Below are 18,474 nucleotides of genomic sequence, written 5' to 3'. Positions count from 1 at the left end.
TCGTTTGACAAATGCATTTTTATTGGACTTTACAAAACAACAAGAGTACAAAAAAGTTATTCCACAGAACTTTGCTTTTCTTTTCTTCTCATCTTTTTTTTGGGATAGAGAAGATGCAAACTTCCTCGCGCGATTGCAGTAGACACTCCGTAAAATGAACATAGGGAGGCAGGGGTCGAGGGAGGGAGGGATGGAGGGGGGGGGGCAGCATGGGTGGTGGGGGCGGTGGTGGAGTTTACAATCAAACCTTTTATAAAGCCTGTCCGTCTTCCGACACAATCATTTCCCGGGCCGTAAATAAAACCAAAGAAGACTGAAATAAAACCCCACCGTAGTGGGGGACGACATTCATAGTGTAGTGTGCGTAGGGGGACGCCCAGTGTACAAGAGTCCAGGCAGAGGTGGTCGTCCAGAAGCACCGAAAAATACACTTTCCGAATACTCCTTCCTACCCTCATCCCCACCCCCAGGTCACTCCCCCTTCCCAGCCCTCCCACCCTATTGGTGCTGCTCGCCCTGTACCCCGGCCCCCCTTAAATCCCGTTCAACAAACAAACACACTTTGTGCTTCAGGTTTTCTGTTGCTTCGCCATGACAACAGAGAGAGGGCCGCTGGCCGCTCTCTTTCTCAGCGTATACATTTTGAATAAAAATAATCTAAAACAAAAAAGGGAGAAGGGGGGAGAGCAAGAGAGAGAGAGAGAGAGAGAGAGAGAGCAGTTGGCACATTCAAGACGACATGATATTTCTTTCATAGTAACAATAATAATAATAATAATAAGGAACCATTATTTTACATTTGTGTTCTTGATGCTTATAAATACAATATACGTCTTTCCCCCCCTCCCCTTGTATCGAGAACTCACAAATGAACAGTACATGGATGAATATTTACAAATAAAGGAGCAAATCCGGATTAGGCCATAAATAATCAGAGTAATACCAGATGAAACTAGGATGAAAAGTCTGTTGATCTTTCACAGCCAGTGGGCTGGGTCCCCATGGAAAAAAACAACGCTGCAGAGAAGCTCAGACTCTTTTCCCTCGTCGTTTTCTTCCACTTGCTTCCATGGTGGGAAAAGCTCTGTCTGTTTGTGTGTGTGTGTGTGTGTGTGTGTGTGCGTGCGTGCGTTGAAGGTACAACTTATCTCATGTCCTGAAAACAAACAGAGAAAATTGTCTTTGTTGGTATCTTTTGTAATGACAAAACAAAACACATATTGACAGAAATGACCAGGCCATCTCAAGCAATTTTATTAGCATCTGATAAATTCTGTACTATATTTACTCTCTAGTCCTGAAGCAGGTGCTTTTATCGTAAGCAACGTAGCCAGAATCCCTTTATACTCGTCATTAAGGAGCCTGTATTGGGGTTGGCAGATTGTTCAAGGTGCCCAGCGGTAGACTTTGGATCTTTGGGTTCAACCCTAATGTTCACCTGAGGTCAACAGGGCCGGACTTGGAAAATCATTCAGCTCGGGGAATACAGTGCACAAAATACAGCCCCAGTCAGGGCACTTTTTAAACGGATGAGTCGGGGATCCCCCAGCAGGGAAACGTCTAGTTACCAAGATTTAATCCCCTGCATTCTGCAGAATATTTTGTGCAAATGAATCACAAACTAATGAGCCACAACAGCTTAGTATAAAGTACTGTAATGAACCTCAGACACAAACGAAAAAATAGCAATTCTTCTTGTATATATGGAGAATGTCTTTTACCTGCCGGTTGCTCTGAACTATTGGATTTCTGTCGTTCATCACTCACTCCTACTGAGGCACTCCCAACGCTACTCTCTCCCCCTGCACAAAGAGAAAAGCAACAACATGTTTTACACTTAAGCACTCTCTCCACCTATTCAAAGAACAGAGCAAGAGCACAATACCCCTGTATTGCTAGGGCACTACCCAATACCCATCCAAAGTAGAAATAGCCCTTGAACCAACACATGAAATAACATAGACCTTTCAACAAAACTCTAATCATAGTAGCCTTAATAGTGTGTGACATGCATTGCGTGTGGCGCAGACGTAGGTACACACGCACATACACACGTACGTACAAATAATATTGACCACATCAACTTGGCTAGATATGCCAATTATGCCACCAATGTTTCTGAGCACATTCTGCCATGTTTACATGGATTCAGGCCGACGTTTGAACGCAAACGCATATCAATGAGGAGGACGGGAGCAGGACAGTCAAATACTGTGATGCCGGCAGAAAAAATATCTGCAACAGTACTCGATAGGTCGCAATGCCTTCAAACATTAAAATACTATAACTTTGTGCTGTCGTAGCTCCCTCACCCCAGGACGAAACATGGAGGATCATTTTGGTGCGAAAACACCCGGATTGATATGATCATTCCATTTGGGTATGTTTTTTTAATCCGCTCTTTGTGAACCACACGACATCGCCATAGCAACATATCGTTCACGCGTGTTCTGTCCTGCCGTACTGCCATGCCGTCGTTGGTTTGTGTTCCCTGCCCTGCCAGAAGGTGTGTTTCTGCCTAGCGTCTATCCTGCATTGATGTGAACGTAGCAATAGAAAGAGAACCAGCACATTGGTTATTGACCGCTCCGTGGTATCGTACTATCTCGCCGCCATGACCAGAAACACAAGCCTGGCCTGCTGCTGAGTTCAGTGGCCTGTCTGCTGACAGTAAAAAATAACAAAATGCTTAAAAAAAATAGATACATTATCTGCGGCCTGCAGGCTGCCGAGCAGGACGGCCAGTAAAAACCTGGTGTTCCCGATGGCTGGTCCGGGACCTTGTGCTTGATAGATATGCGTTGAGCTGCAACGGTGTACATACTGTAAGTACACGATTTTGTTACCACAATATCCAAACATAACCACATTATCTCCCACTAGAGGGCATTCTTTTTTTAAAGTGCCTTTGCTAATGGGAAGCCAGCCACCTTACATGATCTAATCCTGTTCCGCTTTGCCTTCCTGCTCCTCTGCACCCACCACCGCCGCCTCTTCAGGGGAGCAGGGAAACGCGTGTTGTCAGCGAGTCAACAGGATGTGAAACTCTACACGGCGGCTTCCGATGGATAACCACTGGGGCTGGGAAGAGGCAGCCGGGTGGTTGATGGGAGTAAGGGGTCATGCTTTAACGCTCCCCAGTGGGGGGGGTAGGTGTTGAGCTAGTCGTCCCTAGCTGCTCAGCAGGGGGGGGGGGGGGGGATTGCCTGTGAGTGTCCTGTGTGTACGAGTGAAGAGGGGGATTGTTTTTGTGTGCGTGTGTGTGTGTGAGACAGAGAGAGAGAGAGAGAGAGAGACAAAGACAGAGAGACAACAGAGTCCTTGTATGTTTGAGACTGCGTAATTTGTCTCTCTAATGTGTGTGTGTGTGTGTGTGCGTGTGCGTGTGTGTGTGTGTGTGTGTGTGCGTGCGTGTGTGTGTGTACTCTTTCTCCACTTTCAACAACAAGAAGAGACCCTGTCACATCTGTGCAGGGAAGAGGAGGTCAAGGGGCCATGACCCCTCAAATGAGGAAGGGCCACCCTTCCCGGAGCCGCTCCTCGCAGGGCTTTAGGGCGTGGGTTCAGATAAGATCAGTGGCGCTACGGCGGACACACCACAACAACCACGGCAGAGGAGACGCGCATCAGAGCCCTTCACTGTTCCTAAACACTTCGGTTCACCATTCACTACAGCTGTCCACACACTGTCTCCTTTGAACCACTGGTCCTCCCCCTGGATCGGCCAACATTCCTGAAAAACTTCATCAGTCCAACGTAAATAGTGCCAGCCTATTTTCCATTGTCTCATTTTATTACTAGGGGTTTGTGTGTAGCAACGTTCTGCCTGACCTTTGAGACGCTTGTCAAGGCCTGCCACTTAGAGTCCTTCACTATCACTTTTAGTGACTGTAGGAATCTTTGTATTTGACTTATTAAATATTGTGGTTTAGGATTGTGGTTTTTGATCCTTGCTCTAAACTAATTGAAGTGTTCTGCTTGGATCAATGCATTAAAGTAGGGCTGAATTGGATATGTAGTTACACACACACACACACACACACACACACACACACACACACACACACACACACACACACACACACACACACACACACACACACACACACACACACACACACACACACACACACACGCACGGACGCACATCAAACATATCTCAGAGCCTTTGAAGCTATAGTTCTGTCATTGCCCGGCGACATGCAAAGTACATCTTGTTTTGAAATTAAAAAAAACTCCTGTGTTTCTTCTTCTTCTCTTCTTCCATAAATAAGACATGGCCGGCATCAGAGGGGGCCGTGTGTTTCTGTGTGTACTTCAGTGTGTGTGTGTTGTGTATGTGCTGTGTTGTATTAGGCAGGGGGTGCACTTAAAAGAAAGCTCACAGGGCGTAGTGTGCCCTCAGAAGTGCACGAGTGTCTGGGGAGAAGGAGAAGGGAGGAATGGTACTAGGCAGCTCCCCACAGGGCCATAGACCATCACACACTACCCTCTCTGTGTGTGTGTGTGTGTGTGTGTGTGTGTGTGTGTGTGTGTGTGTGTGTGTGTGTGTGTGTGTGTGTGTGTGTGTGTGTGTGTGTGTGTGTCTGTGTGTAGGTGTGTGTGTGTATATGTGTATGTGTGTGTGTGTATGTGTGTGTGTGTGTGTGTGTGTGTGTCTGTGTGTCTGTGTGTGTATATGTGCATGTGTGTGTATATGTGTGTGTATGTGTGTGTGTGTGTGTGTGTGCGCCTGAAGAAACATGGATATTAAGAAGTTTTCAAAAAAAGTTTTAAGAACTTTGAACTTTTTTTTATTCTCCCTTAAATCTTTTTTTTTTTTTTTAGAAATGCGAGACGACTGAGCCTGAGAGAAGTCTCTCTCGGAGAGAAAAAAAGCATCGGAGGTACCATCTATTATTAAGATCAATACGCACACTTCTCTTCTCCCCTGCAGCCCTTTAAGTGGAAAATAATGTTGCTGATATTTAAAAATAATTTCTCCAACTGCCACAGATCTGAAAAAATAATTACCCTTTTCTGATATTTCTTTTGAAAAAAAAGGGCCATTAAAATAATCGCACTCTGTGCTCAAATCAATGAAGGGCGGGAGGTGACGAAACACAAAGAACCCGGCCTGGTGAAGAGGCGGTGTGTGCGCCCACCTCGCTGTGCTTCCTGGTGGTGGAGGAGGAGGAGGGGGGCCCCCGGGAGCCAGAGGAGCCCCGGGACGAGGAGCTGCCTGTGGTGGAGCAGCTCCCTGGCACGTGGTTCCTGGACGCGTAGGCCGCTTTGCTGCCGTACACCGCCAGGTCCTCGCCTGGAACCCGGGAAGAGAGAGGGGGGGGGGAGGAGGAAGGGGGCGAGGGTGGGAGACAAGATGGTTAGTGTCATGGATGCAATGGATAGTCAACTGTATGCATTGTTATTCCCATGCCTTAGGGGCATCTTGATAGCACCTGTGAGCACTTGCAACATAGTTCTGGTGCTAGTTAATCGAGTTCAAATGGATATCAGTGTCTCTACCTGCATTCTTGTCAGTGTTTAATATCTGATATACTTTGGGCTTTTCTTTTTCTCGTGATTCAGATTTTTTTACATTTGGATTCTGAGCTGCTGAAATAAATAGTCTGTTCCAAAACCATCTTTCCATCACATCCCAACTATCTATTAATTTGTGAAAGACACTTTTAATCCAAAGTTAATTAGAATAGGGATAGGTTTTCCAGGAGTGTGGAGTGTGAGTGTGGATGATAGCTGGTTTAATTGCCAGTTCTCCTCGGTGGAGTGTGGCGGCCATCTCGGTGGCATGTAGCAGGGGGACCTTGTTACACTCCACAGCGGTGCCTGGCCCACTGCCCCCAGGGGACTTTTACTGGGCTCCTCCAAACACAAGGACGCACACTGGAGGAGTTGAAAGCCGGTGTATTGCACGCTTTGTCGATAATGATACATGCCGCTGTTTCCATGCAGGAGATCTGGTGTGTGTGTGGTGATGGCTGGGTTAACCTGTGCACATCGATTGCTCAATGCATGACAGGTCTGCAGCCTGCCCCAGACCCAGAGACCAATCAGCCTGACTCGGGCCAGGTTGGGCTGCCTAAACAAGCCATCATCCACACACACTCCCACAAGAAGCAATGTAGGATGTTAGGTGTCTTACTCAAGGATGCCTACAGGTGAGTGGACATTGGGGATCTAACCCAGTACCTTTATCACCACCACCCTGTCCTTAACCGCACCGTACACATCCTGTACCTAATGAACGTAAACCTGACGACGTCAACCATTCTCCCCTTTACTTAACTTTCTCAGACAGACAGTTCCCTAAACCTGACCCTCTCTGGCCTCATAGGCCACCATCATACATATCTAACCTAACTAATACCTCATTATAAAAATACAAAACCTGAATTCATGTGCAGTGTCGCACCCCCACCCCACGCAGGTCCACCATCAGACATATCTAACCTGTTACCTAACCAATACCTCAAATATAAAAACATATAACCTGAATTCATGTGTAGTGTCACACTTCCGCCATCTTCCACACATGGTTGATAACAGAAGCCTGCAGCGCCTGTGATAAATGTGCGGTTAAAGTCTGTCTCTCCCTCACCGTCCGTGAGCCGCGGGCCCGAGCCTTTCCTTTGGTGGTTCAAGCCGTTGTGTTCCCTCTTCTCCAGGGACGACACTGCTGCTCCAGGGGGCCTATCGCCGGCCCCGAGGCCCTTCAACCGGTCCCCCTCATCTGGGGGAGGCTCCGGCGGTGGGGGCAAGTCTGTAGACACAAACCCACACACACACACACACACACACACACACACACACACACACACACATTTGAATCTTTGGTTAATATCCACATAAATACAATTTGAGGATACAGGACAGCAATATAGGAAGATGCAATCAAATGGAATGACTTGTCAGAAGGATGTAATGCATTGTAACACAACGCACAAACACACAAAGTACACATACATTACAGTTGTATATACACACACAAGCACAAGCACATGTGTACAAAAGCACGCAAAGACAGAGATGCGTACACACACACACACACACCCACACACCCAACACACACACACACACACACACACACAACACACCACACACACACACACACACACACACACACACACACACACACACACACACACACACACACACACACACAGGCCCATACAGACAGACACACACATGGAACAAAGGGCAATGATGAGAAAACTGGGAATAGGGCAGCCATTCGGCAATATTAGACAATGGATCAAAACAACGTCTGCTGTTGACAACACAATCTGCCCTGTGAAAAGTTATAAGAAGTTTGTCACTGAAAATACTTTCTGTGTGTGTGTGTGTGTGTGTGTGTGTGTGTGTGTGTGTGTGTGTGTGTGTGTGTGTGTGTGTGTGTGTGTGTGTGTGTGTGTGTGTGTGGGTGTGTGGGTGTCTACATTGTGTGTTATTTTTTCAAAAAAGTTTGGTTTTATTTCCAGTAAAAGCTTTGTAATTCCTTGTGTTTAATGTGTGTGTATGTGAGGGAGACAGAACGGTTAGGGTTTAATATCCACTTTTGGTTGTGTTCTTGTGTTCTTCTTGTTCTTTTATTAAAGTTGGGCGCTGGGCAGCCAAAACAAAATTTGTTATGCCTTATCTGTATTTCCCTCAAATCCCAACTATGAGCAGCTTGCAGTGAAGTCAGATACACATCTTTAAGGAGCAGGTTTGTGTTAGGGCTTCTTACTCTTGAACGCCTTACCTGCAGGTAGACTGCACACAATGGGGATCGAACCCTGAACCTTTACCACTACTCTACTCTCCTTAATTGCAACACAACTATCATCAAACTAATCAACATTAACCTAATTATCTCCAAACGTACCGCTAGTAGACAGAACAGCCTACGGCCTACTAACTGGGAAAGGCTCAACTGTACGCATCCCGACTTGAGCTGTCTCTCAGATAATTACCAAACCTCAAACCCTCTATTCTCATAGGAAACCTCAGCCATATAGCCTTTCTTCTAAAATAGTGGTTTCAATTTCCTGACAAAACTATTATGGCAATTCCTTTTGTTGAATGTGTGTTTCAAAGTGACTGGCTCTATGATCGTCACAAATTGCTTTACAAGTTGTGATACAACCACCGGGCTACCATTAAAACCAAATTAAGTCACCAACACATCGCTTTTCATCGCCTTCGCAAAGCAGATTTGTAATAACTGAAGATTATGCTAAAAGCTAGCCCTTAGCGTTTCGATTATCTCAACAGATATTTTCACTCAGTAACAATGACGATGTACGACCGATTAAGCCTAGATAGCCTGAAAAAATAACGTCAGAGCTTGAAGATCTGTTGTCGCTGGCCAGACACACACAAACACCCCCACAGAGAAAGACACACAAACACACACACACACACACACACACACACACACACACACACACACACACACACACACACACACACACACACACACACACACACACACACACACACACGCAAACATCCCCACAGAGAAAGACACACACTCACACACAAAAAAAACACATAAACAAACACACACACACACACACACACACACACACACACACACACCACACACACACCACACACACCACACACACACACACACACACAACACACACACACACACCAAGTAAACACCACCTGTGCATAATGAACAGATTTGTACAATAGAGTGGGTGTGTGTGTTGCATTGATATTGAGTCATCCACACCGCTCTCAGTCGGTGGACCAATCGATGGCACCGTGAAACATCTGAGCGTTCACAGTGGGAAGGCTCGTTCACACACAAACAGGAGGGGACAGCCGGGGGGGGGGGGGGCAGCACTCACCTCCTTGTATGTCTCTCCGGTACGGTCCGCTCTTGGAAGCCTTCTTCTTCAGACGGGACTTTTGGCTGCCGAGGCCGTGCACGTCACGTCCGTGAACTGTTACGAGGATGGGGGAGAGGAGAGGGGAGGGGGGTCGGGGTGAGGGGGAGGGAGACGGGGTGAGAATTCTCTCGAGAAAATGAATTTGAAAAAGATCGAAGAGATATATTAAGAAGCCTTCGATGCAGTGGCCCGTAGCTTTTGCAAAATTAAAATCAATAGAATCCTGAACACACGCGTGTTCTGATAGATGGCCTTTAATAGATTGAATTGAATGTTTGATGCAATGTCTTGCGTCTGTGTGCGTGCGTGCGTGCGTGGTGGGGGAGCGGGTGTGCGAGTCAACTTTTTCCATTTTCAATTCTGGCTTGGAAAGCTGCTGCGGTGTTTGTGCAGGGACTGCTTTGTAAAGTGTGTCTCTTTATATGCAGGTCTGGAAAGACCTTGAGCTCGGTTCTCCTGCTCTTGTTTTGCATGGCTTTATCTCTTCTATAATCCAAGTCTTAGTTGAACTGCCTGTTTGGAACCTCTATTTCCTATGCCTCATCGAGACATCTATTCACACGCATTTATGGTGTGTAAGTTCGGAGTTGAGCTTTTCATTTTTAAATCAATTGGTGTCTATATATTCCTTTATGATCATAGCAGCTTCAGACACACAGAGCACGTCCTGATCAATGCTAAGGCGTTCACCAGGGGTGGCGGGGCTGCTGTCGCTGCCCTCCAGGGTCCCACCGGGGCTGTGCGGGTTGCGGTGGGCCGGACTCTGGCAGTAAGGCCCCACGCTCAGGTTGGGGTTGGACTGGGTGAGGGGAGCTCCCGGGGCCTGGGGCATGGGCACGGGGCCGCAGGGTAGCCTCCTCCTACCGGATGGAGAGAAAGACACAAAAATAAAAGTAGGAAAATATTTATAAATATAAAAAATATACTTTTTTATATTTATAATTCACAAAAACATAATTTTTGGTAAAAAGCAGTATTGAAACCAAACAATGGCTCTACATAATGTATCCCTCAGTCCTTGAAAGTGGCAAAGAAATACGAATAAAATATTCATACAAAAGGAAATTCAAGTTCTCAACAGACAAAGAACCCAACGAAGCAGAGCTCATTTCCAACCGTTAAAACAAGTTGTTCCAACCCACATCAACGCCTCTACCGTGTCTCCGTTCTGAACACAAAGCGTGTCCCCAGACAGCAGTAATTCACGCCATCTTGGAGGGCGGATGTGGGTTCTGATCCTGGATAACGGTCCGTACCGTGCTGGATGCTGCGGTCCGTCCAGCAGGCTGAAGTGGGCTGAGTGGTGGGGGGCTGGCGTCTCCTCGTGGGGGGAGGGGGTGAGCGTGGCGGTGGACTGGTGGCTGTAGGAGGTGGCCGGCGAGCAGGCGTCCTCCATCAGGTAGGTCCTCTCGGGGAGCGGGGGGCACCACTCCTCCTCCTCCTCCTCCTCCTCCTCCGAGCTGCGGAAGGCGGGAAGAGACGGGAGAGGACATGTTCAAGGACCAGCTGCTGGGGTGCCGACATTTTGTTTCCCCCCCCACAATCGGCTTGCAATGGACAACTTGGGAGATGTTGCGAGTTCCTTCGTTTGTGTCCATGATACCGATTCTGGAGTCGAAGGGCATGACGACCTTGTCGGCGGCGGCTTCGAATCCGCCGACGCTCCAACGCGAGCGACGATCTATTTCGAGCGTTTTAAACGTGTTCTAATGGGACTTGGTGGATAGCGGCTAGCCAGTGGCTACGCTACGAGAGAGAGAGAGAGAGAGAGAGAGAGAGAGAGAGAGAAGAGAGAGAGAGAGAGAGAGAGAGGAGAGAGAGCGAGAGAGAGAGAGCGAGAGAGCGAGAGAGAGAGAGAGAGAGAGAGAGAGAGAGAGAGAGAGAGAGAGCGAGAGAGAGAGAGAGAGAGAGAGAGAGAGAGAGAGAGAGCGAGAGAGCGAGAGAGAGGCCGTGTGCCCAGCGGTCCGGGGAGATGACTGCATTATCAAAGGATAATTCAGTTAGTAGGGGGCCGAGCGAGAGGGTGTCAAGAGACGCGGGACACGGTTAATAGCATTTCCAACCGCCTGTTGTGAGGACGTAACTAAATATCCAAGGCGACGGTGCGGGGATAAAGGTAATTGAGTTGTCTAGGAGCCAGAGGGCACGGGAAACGCCGGGCTCAAAGTTAAAATGGATCCGCTTGGAGGGGCGGAACAACCGAAATGACGTTTTTGGAAAGACTTAATCAAAGAACTGTGCGTGTGTTGGGTTTGTGTGTGTGTGTGTGTGTGTGTGTGTGTGTGTGTGTGTGTGTGTGTGTGTGTGTGTGTGTGTGTGTGTGTGTGTGTGTGTGACTCACCCTATCTCCATATCCTGGAGCTCCGGGGGGTCCAGCAAAACACAGTGGTCCAGCTCTTCGGTCGGTGGGGCGGGGGGAGGACTTCAGTCCAGGACAGGGAGGGGGTCTTCACTGCCTTGCCCATGGGCTTCTGCTTGGGCTTGCCTTCAGAAGACACACACAGGCACACACAGATATTGTCACGGTCAAGCCAATTACTCTGAAGCTGACCCTTTCTTTTTGTATGAATTATTATTCATTTATTCAATTCATTATTCGTGTCATTTTTGAGTATAGACTCTATACTATTTGGTCAATTAGCAGATGGTTAAATCCAGATCACCTAACCAGGATTCAGAAAGATGTCATTAAGGAGCAGGCAGGTGTCAGGGCATCTTGCTCAAGGATGCCTACAGGTTAGGCCACGTACATCGGGGGTCGAACCCGGAACCCTTCTGCTTGGAATCGACAAACCCTCGACATATTCTATCCCACTAAGGGATCGAATAAAAATCGTTGTTTCTCCTTGAAGAACCAAACAACGTGGCTCTACGCTAACCCTGCCCTAACTCATCCCTACAGAGAAATGCCTCTCCCTTCCGCGGTCTTCCCGGGGGTTCCTTACCACTGCAGCGGTCCGGCAGGGCGTACTGGGCCCCCGAAGGGCCCGGCTGGGTGGCCCAGTGGCCCTCCTCGGGCTGGAGGAGCTGTTGCTGGAGCTGCTGCCCGGTCGGGCCGAGCTCAGGGTTCTGGCCGGCGTAAGGGGTGAGCGAGGTGGAGGCGTAGGGCGTGGCGTGCTGCCCGTAGCCGTGGAAGCTGGCCAGGTCCTCCCCAGTGGGGTCGATGGTGCTGTAGATGGGGCCCTCGGTGGAGTCGCCCAGGCTGCACTTCTCCGTCTGACTCAGGTAGTTGGAGATGCCGGCCTCTGGATGGGGGGAGGGGGTGGATGGGGGGGGGGGGGAGGGTGGAGGAGGGAGGATGGTAGAGGATGGTTATTCCTTTGGTTTACTTTTTACTGTCATTCATATAAATTGGGTGGATAGGGGTTAGGTATCCTTTGTGAAACAACTAAAACTACTGTAAACAAGAACCTTATTTTGTTGCTATTTTTTTTTGTCAGTTGCTGAATAATATGAAACAGTCGTCATCAATCAAACAATGATTAGTATTTTGACTCACATGAGCAGCGACATTAATCCATCACAACCTACCCTGTAACATTGACATTACCACTACCGTCTCCCAGTCACCCATCCACACATCACGGTGGAGACATTACAGGTGACCCCCCAAGCCTCCCTCTCCCCCCGGCAGCGCGCCCCCCGGTCCTACCGTTGTAGTATCTGTCGGTGGCGTCGTGCTTTGCGGGGCAGCAGTCCACAGCTTCCTTGCTGTTGTGCACCAGGTTGGTGGTGGTGGTGGGCCAGGAGTCGGCAAGCCATGGGTAGTTCCCCATGCTCCCGGTCATCATGCCAGGCCTAGACGTAAACCAGGGCAGGGTTATTCATATGTAATGTCTATTTTATGGGACGTATGGGTCTTTATTATGATACTTTGCTTTCTTGAACTGTCAAATTTCTGGCTGTTGTTATTTTACGTCATTTTTGGAATTTTGGCAAAAAAATGTCTATATATATATATATATGTCAATATATATGTCAATATATTTATAGCTTTGGTATAAATAGAGTAATATCTTCTCTTAGGAAGATATGTTTTATATTATGATTCAAAAAAATAATATAAAAAATATTGCATGCAGCAATATTTTAGGTCCAAAGCAAGTTCAAAATGTGAACATAAAAAAATTATATTCATAATAAATAATAATACAAATATGGAGATATTTACCTTCCATTGAGCCCTGATCCGTCTCCATGTGGGAAACCCACTGGAGAAAAGAGTGAGCAAAAGATACAGTCAGAACAAAACCAACACAAACTGGGGCTTCATTGATTGGGCTCTTTCTTCATGGACCCCTTTTATTTGGTTTTAAAGTTTTTCTTTGGAAAATGTTTAAGCCTCTAGCAAGTTAAATATAAAGCTCAATAATTCATTTTCTGAATGAGTAGTTTCTGCTGTCCGCTTTACCTGCCTAAGGAAATTGGTGTTAAGATAGAGTCTTGGTGTGTGCATGTATTTAATTAACAGCGGAACCATTACTCAGCAATGACAGGACTTCTTCCAACTGCACTGGCAAAGAGAATTGATTGTGATTTTAGTGATTGATTTTTTCTCGGGTCTATCTGCCAGAAAGACAATTAGCGTGAAGAGAAACCACAGAAAGAAGGTCTGCAGACAATAGGTGGCACGCTGCCAGATATCATATTAACCCCGAGCACTTTGGGGTGAATACAGACAACATGAGGAAACAATAACCAGCAAATCAAATCCGCCACAAACAAAGCAATACAGTCATACTGTTGGTTCACAAACAGTTCAGAGCCATTCACCCAAACAACAAACCAACCAACCAACCATCCATCCTGCCACCATCCAACCAAAACATTCATCCATCCAATCCATCCAACCGACCAACCAACCAACATCCATCCATCCATCCAACGACCAACCAACCAAACATCCATCCATCCATCCAACCGACCAACCAACCAACCAACCAACCAAACATCCATCCATCCATCCATCCATCCATCCATCCAAACCGACCAACCAACCAAACATCCATCCTCCTCCATCCATCCAACCGACCACCAACCAAACATCCATCCATCCATCCATCATCCAACCGACCAACCAACCAAACATCCATCCATCCATCCATCCATCCATCCAACCGACCAACCAACCAAACATCCATCCATCCATCCATCCAACCATTCCATTCAACCATCTAACCACCCCCAACCCATACCAACCCAACCATCTAACCAACTAACCAAACCAACCCAACCATCCACACACCTAACCCCCAACCTCCACCCCCCTTCCCCCTCTCACCGGCGGGGTGTAGGCGAAGGAGGCGGTGTAGTGGCTCAGCTCCTTCCTCTTCTTGCGGCGGATGTAGATCCACACGCTGAAGCCCATGAGGATGACCCAGCAGGCGCCGCCGATGCCCGCGATGAACGCCGGCTGCTTCACCACGTCGGTGATCTGCTCCGCCAGGCTCACGCTGCTCTCCCCGCCGTCGCCGTTGGAGCTGGGGGCGCCGCCTTCTGCTCCACCGCCGCCGCCGCCGCCACCGCTAACACCGTCAGCACCGTTAGCCCCGCTGCCCACCGCGCCACCTTGCTCCGACGGCAGCTCTGGAGGGCGGGGAGAGGAGAGACATGGAGGGGGAAAGGGTTAAGGGAGAAGCATGAGAACGTACATCCGTTTTGTTCTGTTTTGTATTTCTCAGCCGTTAAAGTCGTCAGTTTGACATTTTCGAAAATGTCACAAAGCGCTGCAAACTAAAATTGTGACATTGCTATATAAAATGAACTGCTTCACATTTCACATTTCACATTTCACAAGACTGAACCGTTCAAACGATTGCAAGGATAACAAAGGATAACAGGATAACAAATCGGTGCTTAAACATTCATTTTCCCAGAAAACGTCTAAATTCCCACCCTCGCTTCTCTGGCATAACAGACTCACTGATTAGGACAGACACGGGCTGGCTGCGGGTGCCGACCCCGGCGCTGGTCACCGCGGCGACCTCCACCTGGTACACGACGCCGGGCACCAGGCCCTTCAGCACCGTGGACAGGGTGGAGCCCTCCACCGTCTTGTTGATGGAGTAGCGGGTCTGGTTGTCCGTCGGGACGCCTAGGCACCACACCTGTTTGGGTGGAGCAGCAAGGTGGCGGTCGGTGTTTGTTTTGGAAAACAGCGACTGTGTGATACTAGTACTCTCTGTCTATTGACTGTGTGATACTAGTACTCTCTGTCTATTGACTGTGTGATACTAGTACTCTCTGTCTATTGACTGTGTGATACTAGTTACGCTCTGTCTATTGACTGTGTGATACTAGTACTCTCTGTCTATTGACTGTGTGATACTAGTACTCTCTGTCTATTGACTGTGTGATACTAGTACTCTCTGCCTAGTGACTGTGTGATACTAGTACTCTCTGCCTAGTGACTGTGTGATACTAGTACTCTCTGCCTAGTGACTGTGTGATACTAGTACTCTCTGTCTATTGACTGTGTGATACTAGTACTCTCTGTCTATTGACTGTGTGATACTAGTACTCTCTGTCTATTGACTGTGTGATACTAGTACTCTCTGTCTATTGACTGTGTGATACTAGTACTCTCTGTCTATTGACTGTGTGATACTAGTACTCTCTGCCTAGTGACTGTGTGATACTAGTACTCTCTGCCTAGTGACTGTGTGATACTAGTACTCTCTGTCTATTGACTGTGTGATACTAGTACTCTCTGTCTATTGACTGTGTGATACTAGTACTCTCTGCCTAGTGACTGTGTGATACTAGTACTCTCTGCCTAGTGACTGTGTGATACTAGTACTCTCTGTCTATTGACTGTGTGATACTAGTACTCTCTGTCTATTGACTGTGTGATACTAGTACTCTCTGCCTAGTGACTGTGTGATACTAGTACTCTCTGCCTAGTGACTGTGTGATACTAGTACTCTCTGCCTAGTGACTGTGTGATACTAGTACTCTCTGTCTATTGACTGTGTGATACTAGTACTCTCTGTCTATTGACTGTGTGATACTAGTACTCTCTGCCTAGTGACTGTGTGATACTAGTACTCTCTGTCTATTGACTGTGTGATAATGGATGATGGATAAACAAGTGGCTGTGTGATAATAGTACTCGCTATTGTTGTGGCGTTCGATGGGTTAATATTAGGAGACACTTGTTGGGGGCTAAAGGATAACAAGACGCTACCTTGTAGTCCTGGATGACGCCGTTCTGCATGTCACTGGGAGGGGGCTCCCAGGTGACGCTGACACTGGAGCTGTTGCCTTGCTTCACCGTCACCACGGTAACAGCCCGGGGCGGGGCGCTCGGGGCTATTAAAAGGTAAGGAGGGCGGGGATGGTTAACGGGGTAAATATTAGCAACACGCTTAATCCATGGAGACACAGATGGCAGAGAAGGGTTAAAAATAGCTGGCTGGTTTGTAGAAAAAACTAAGCGCACCGCGGTAGCATATGCAAAACAATGCGTTGTAATTATAATTACTATAATTATAATTTAGTGATTGTAGCATGGGGGCTTAAACTGATCAAAAACGTCACTTTAATTATTTTATTACTCAAATGGGTTCCAGTGACTTCCGTTCAAAGAATATTAATAATGTTTGGTATTAGACTATATTATATAGTTAAAAAACAAGCCAATTTAAATTATCCGTAAAAAATTAGGGTCACAGAATCACAGTCAGACCTTTAACTTGAATCAATGATGGGGAGGTAGACAACCATGGACAAAACCAATCCAAACTTTCTTATCTTTCCTATCGTTGGGGTAGCATCACGATAACGCTGATTGAAACTGGTATAAAATACACTCTGTTCCATGAGATCGCACAGCTTTAACACCATGACGACATAGCTCATACCGGCCTCCATGGGGAACCACGATACCAAACACAAACGCTCCCAAGTCTCCTCACCTTCCTCCGGGGTCTGCAGCGACAGCACCCGGCTGTCCCGGCCCTGAACTCGTCGAAGTACGGTCGGATCTTGAACTCGTACTTGGTGCCCTTGAGCAGGTCACCGAGCACCGAGGAGCGTTCCGACGGCGAGTGGACGTCCTGCAGCACCCAGGTGCCGCCGCCGGGCCGGTAGAGGAGCCGGTAGCCCTGCACGTACTGGGACTGGCGGTCCACCTGGGGGGGGGGGTAAGGAGACGAGGAGAGAGGGGTGAGTTCAAGACCGCGGAGAACAAAATGTCAATACAGCAGCGCAATACGCTGCTGTATTATCGTGTTGTTGCCATGTTTGCCCTTTCAGGCAATCAATTTATACACAAAACTTACATACATACATACATACATACGTATATATATATATATATATATATATATATATATATATATATATATTTATATATATATATATCATATCTTAGACTCTTATCATTGGAAAGCATAACAATGGTAGATAATAGTGGTAATGGAATGGTGCTTGAGGAGGAGGAGAGAAACATAAAGACTCAATCTGTAAACAGAAGAGTGAATAAGCGTGAAAAGAGACAGTAACGCATATTAAATAAGACGCGTGTAAGCAAACATTTGAATAGGGGCTAAATCAAATTAGCTTGTTGCACACACACACACACAAACACACACACACGGAAAATAAGCTCAGCAGCATTTCAAAACACACTCTGGAAAGCAAGACATCAATTCAGAAATGGCCAGAGTGTTTACACGGCGCAGTCTGAGACATACATAATGCAACACGACTGATGGGCCGGAGAGGCCTAGCACCAGACATCGGGGATGTGTGTGTGCGTTTGTGTGGGGAAGGGGGGGGGAGGGTGCGACCGTCTGAGCTACAGTGCAAATCGCGCCAAATTATGCGCAGCAAATAATTGACAGAAAGTCTTCAACCGCGAGCTGCTACATCTGTCGTGTGTTGTTTGTTTTCATTTACATGCCGATAGCCACCATGAATATGAGAATCGCTTAGGCGGGGGGGGAAACTCCAGCAGCATGCATGGGTAACACGCGAGTGTGTGTGTGTGTGTGTGTGTGGGGGGGGGAGAATGAGAGAGGGAAAGAGTGAGAGAGTGACAAAGAGACTATCAGGCAGATAGCAATAATGAAAGAGATAGATAAATATGAATAAATATATTGATATATCTATATGAGAGAGAGAGGAGAGAGAAGAGTGAGAGAGAGAGCGAGAGCGAGAGCGAGAGAGAGGGCGAGAGCGAGAGTGAGAGAGAGAGAGAGAGGCACTCACTGTCCAGGATATCTGGATGGCGCCAGTGGTGAGTGAGACAGGCTCTTTCAGTTGGACGTCGACCTCGCCGAGCTCCCGCTGGACCTGCTTGTGGTCCACGCCCTGACCCGTGGGGCTCACGTCTGGCGGAGTGGGAGAACAACAACAATAACCATGGGCTCTGTTTCTGCTGTGTCAGAGCACGCTATCTAACTTGAGGCGGTTTTGAGTTGTGAGCAAACACATAAAGAAATCTAATCCTCGGCTTCTTTCGAGGGCTGCTCTCCATCATCTTCAGCTGAACGGTGAACACCAAAGGCCCGGTCAAAGCTAAAACAACTAACAATAAATCTAACGCTGGACTTTGTTTTTATAGTGTTTGATGCTTTTTTTGTACCGA

At 47.5% G+C, this 18,474-nt stretch overlaps 1 protein-coding gene across 1 annotated transcript in view; it reads right to left on the bottom strand.

The window, feature by feature from the left end:
* robo3 (roundabout, axon guidance receptor, homolog 3 (Drosophila)) overlaps positions 1 to 18,474 on the bottom strand; it is an 81,149-nt gene continuing 62,675 nt past the window's right edge. The window contains 17 exon segments of the mRNA XM_030361058.1: positions 1 to 1,156; positions 1,722 to 1,802; positions 5,145 to 5,299; positions 6,599 to 6,760; positions 8,841 to 8,936; positions 9,573 to 9,742; positions 10,139 to 10,342; positions 11,226 to 11,367; positions 11,828 to 12,127; positions 12,535 to 12,680; positions 13,054 to 13,093; positions 14,133 to 14,468; positions 14,806 to 14,989; positions 16,069 to 16,193; positions 16,799 to 16,843; positions 16,846 to 17,014; positions 18,096 to 18,217. Of these exon segments, the coding sequence (XP_030216918.1) occupies positions 1,770 to 1,802; positions 5,145 to 5,299; positions 6,599 to 6,760; positions 8,841 to 8,936; positions 9,573 to 9,742; positions 10,139 to 10,342; positions 11,226 to 11,367; positions 11,828 to 12,127; positions 12,535 to 12,680; positions 13,054 to 13,093; positions 14,133 to 14,468; positions 14,806 to 14,989; positions 16,069 to 16,193; positions 16,799 to 16,843; positions 16,846 to 17,014; positions 18,096 to 18,217 (2,429 nt within the window). The 3' untranslated portion in view covers positions 1 to 1,156; positions 1,722 to 1,769.

The sequence above is a fragment of the Gadus morhua genome, chromosome 7 (assembly GCF_902167405.1).
Source record: "Gadus morhua chromosome 7, gadMor3.0, whole genome shotgun sequence".
NCBI classification, from domain to species: Eukaryota; Metazoa; Chordata; class Actinopteri; order Gadiformes; family Gadidae; genus Gadus; species Gadus morhua.
Note: the sequence above shows the minus strand (reverse complement) of the source record. Positions and strands in the feature narration are given on the sequence as shown.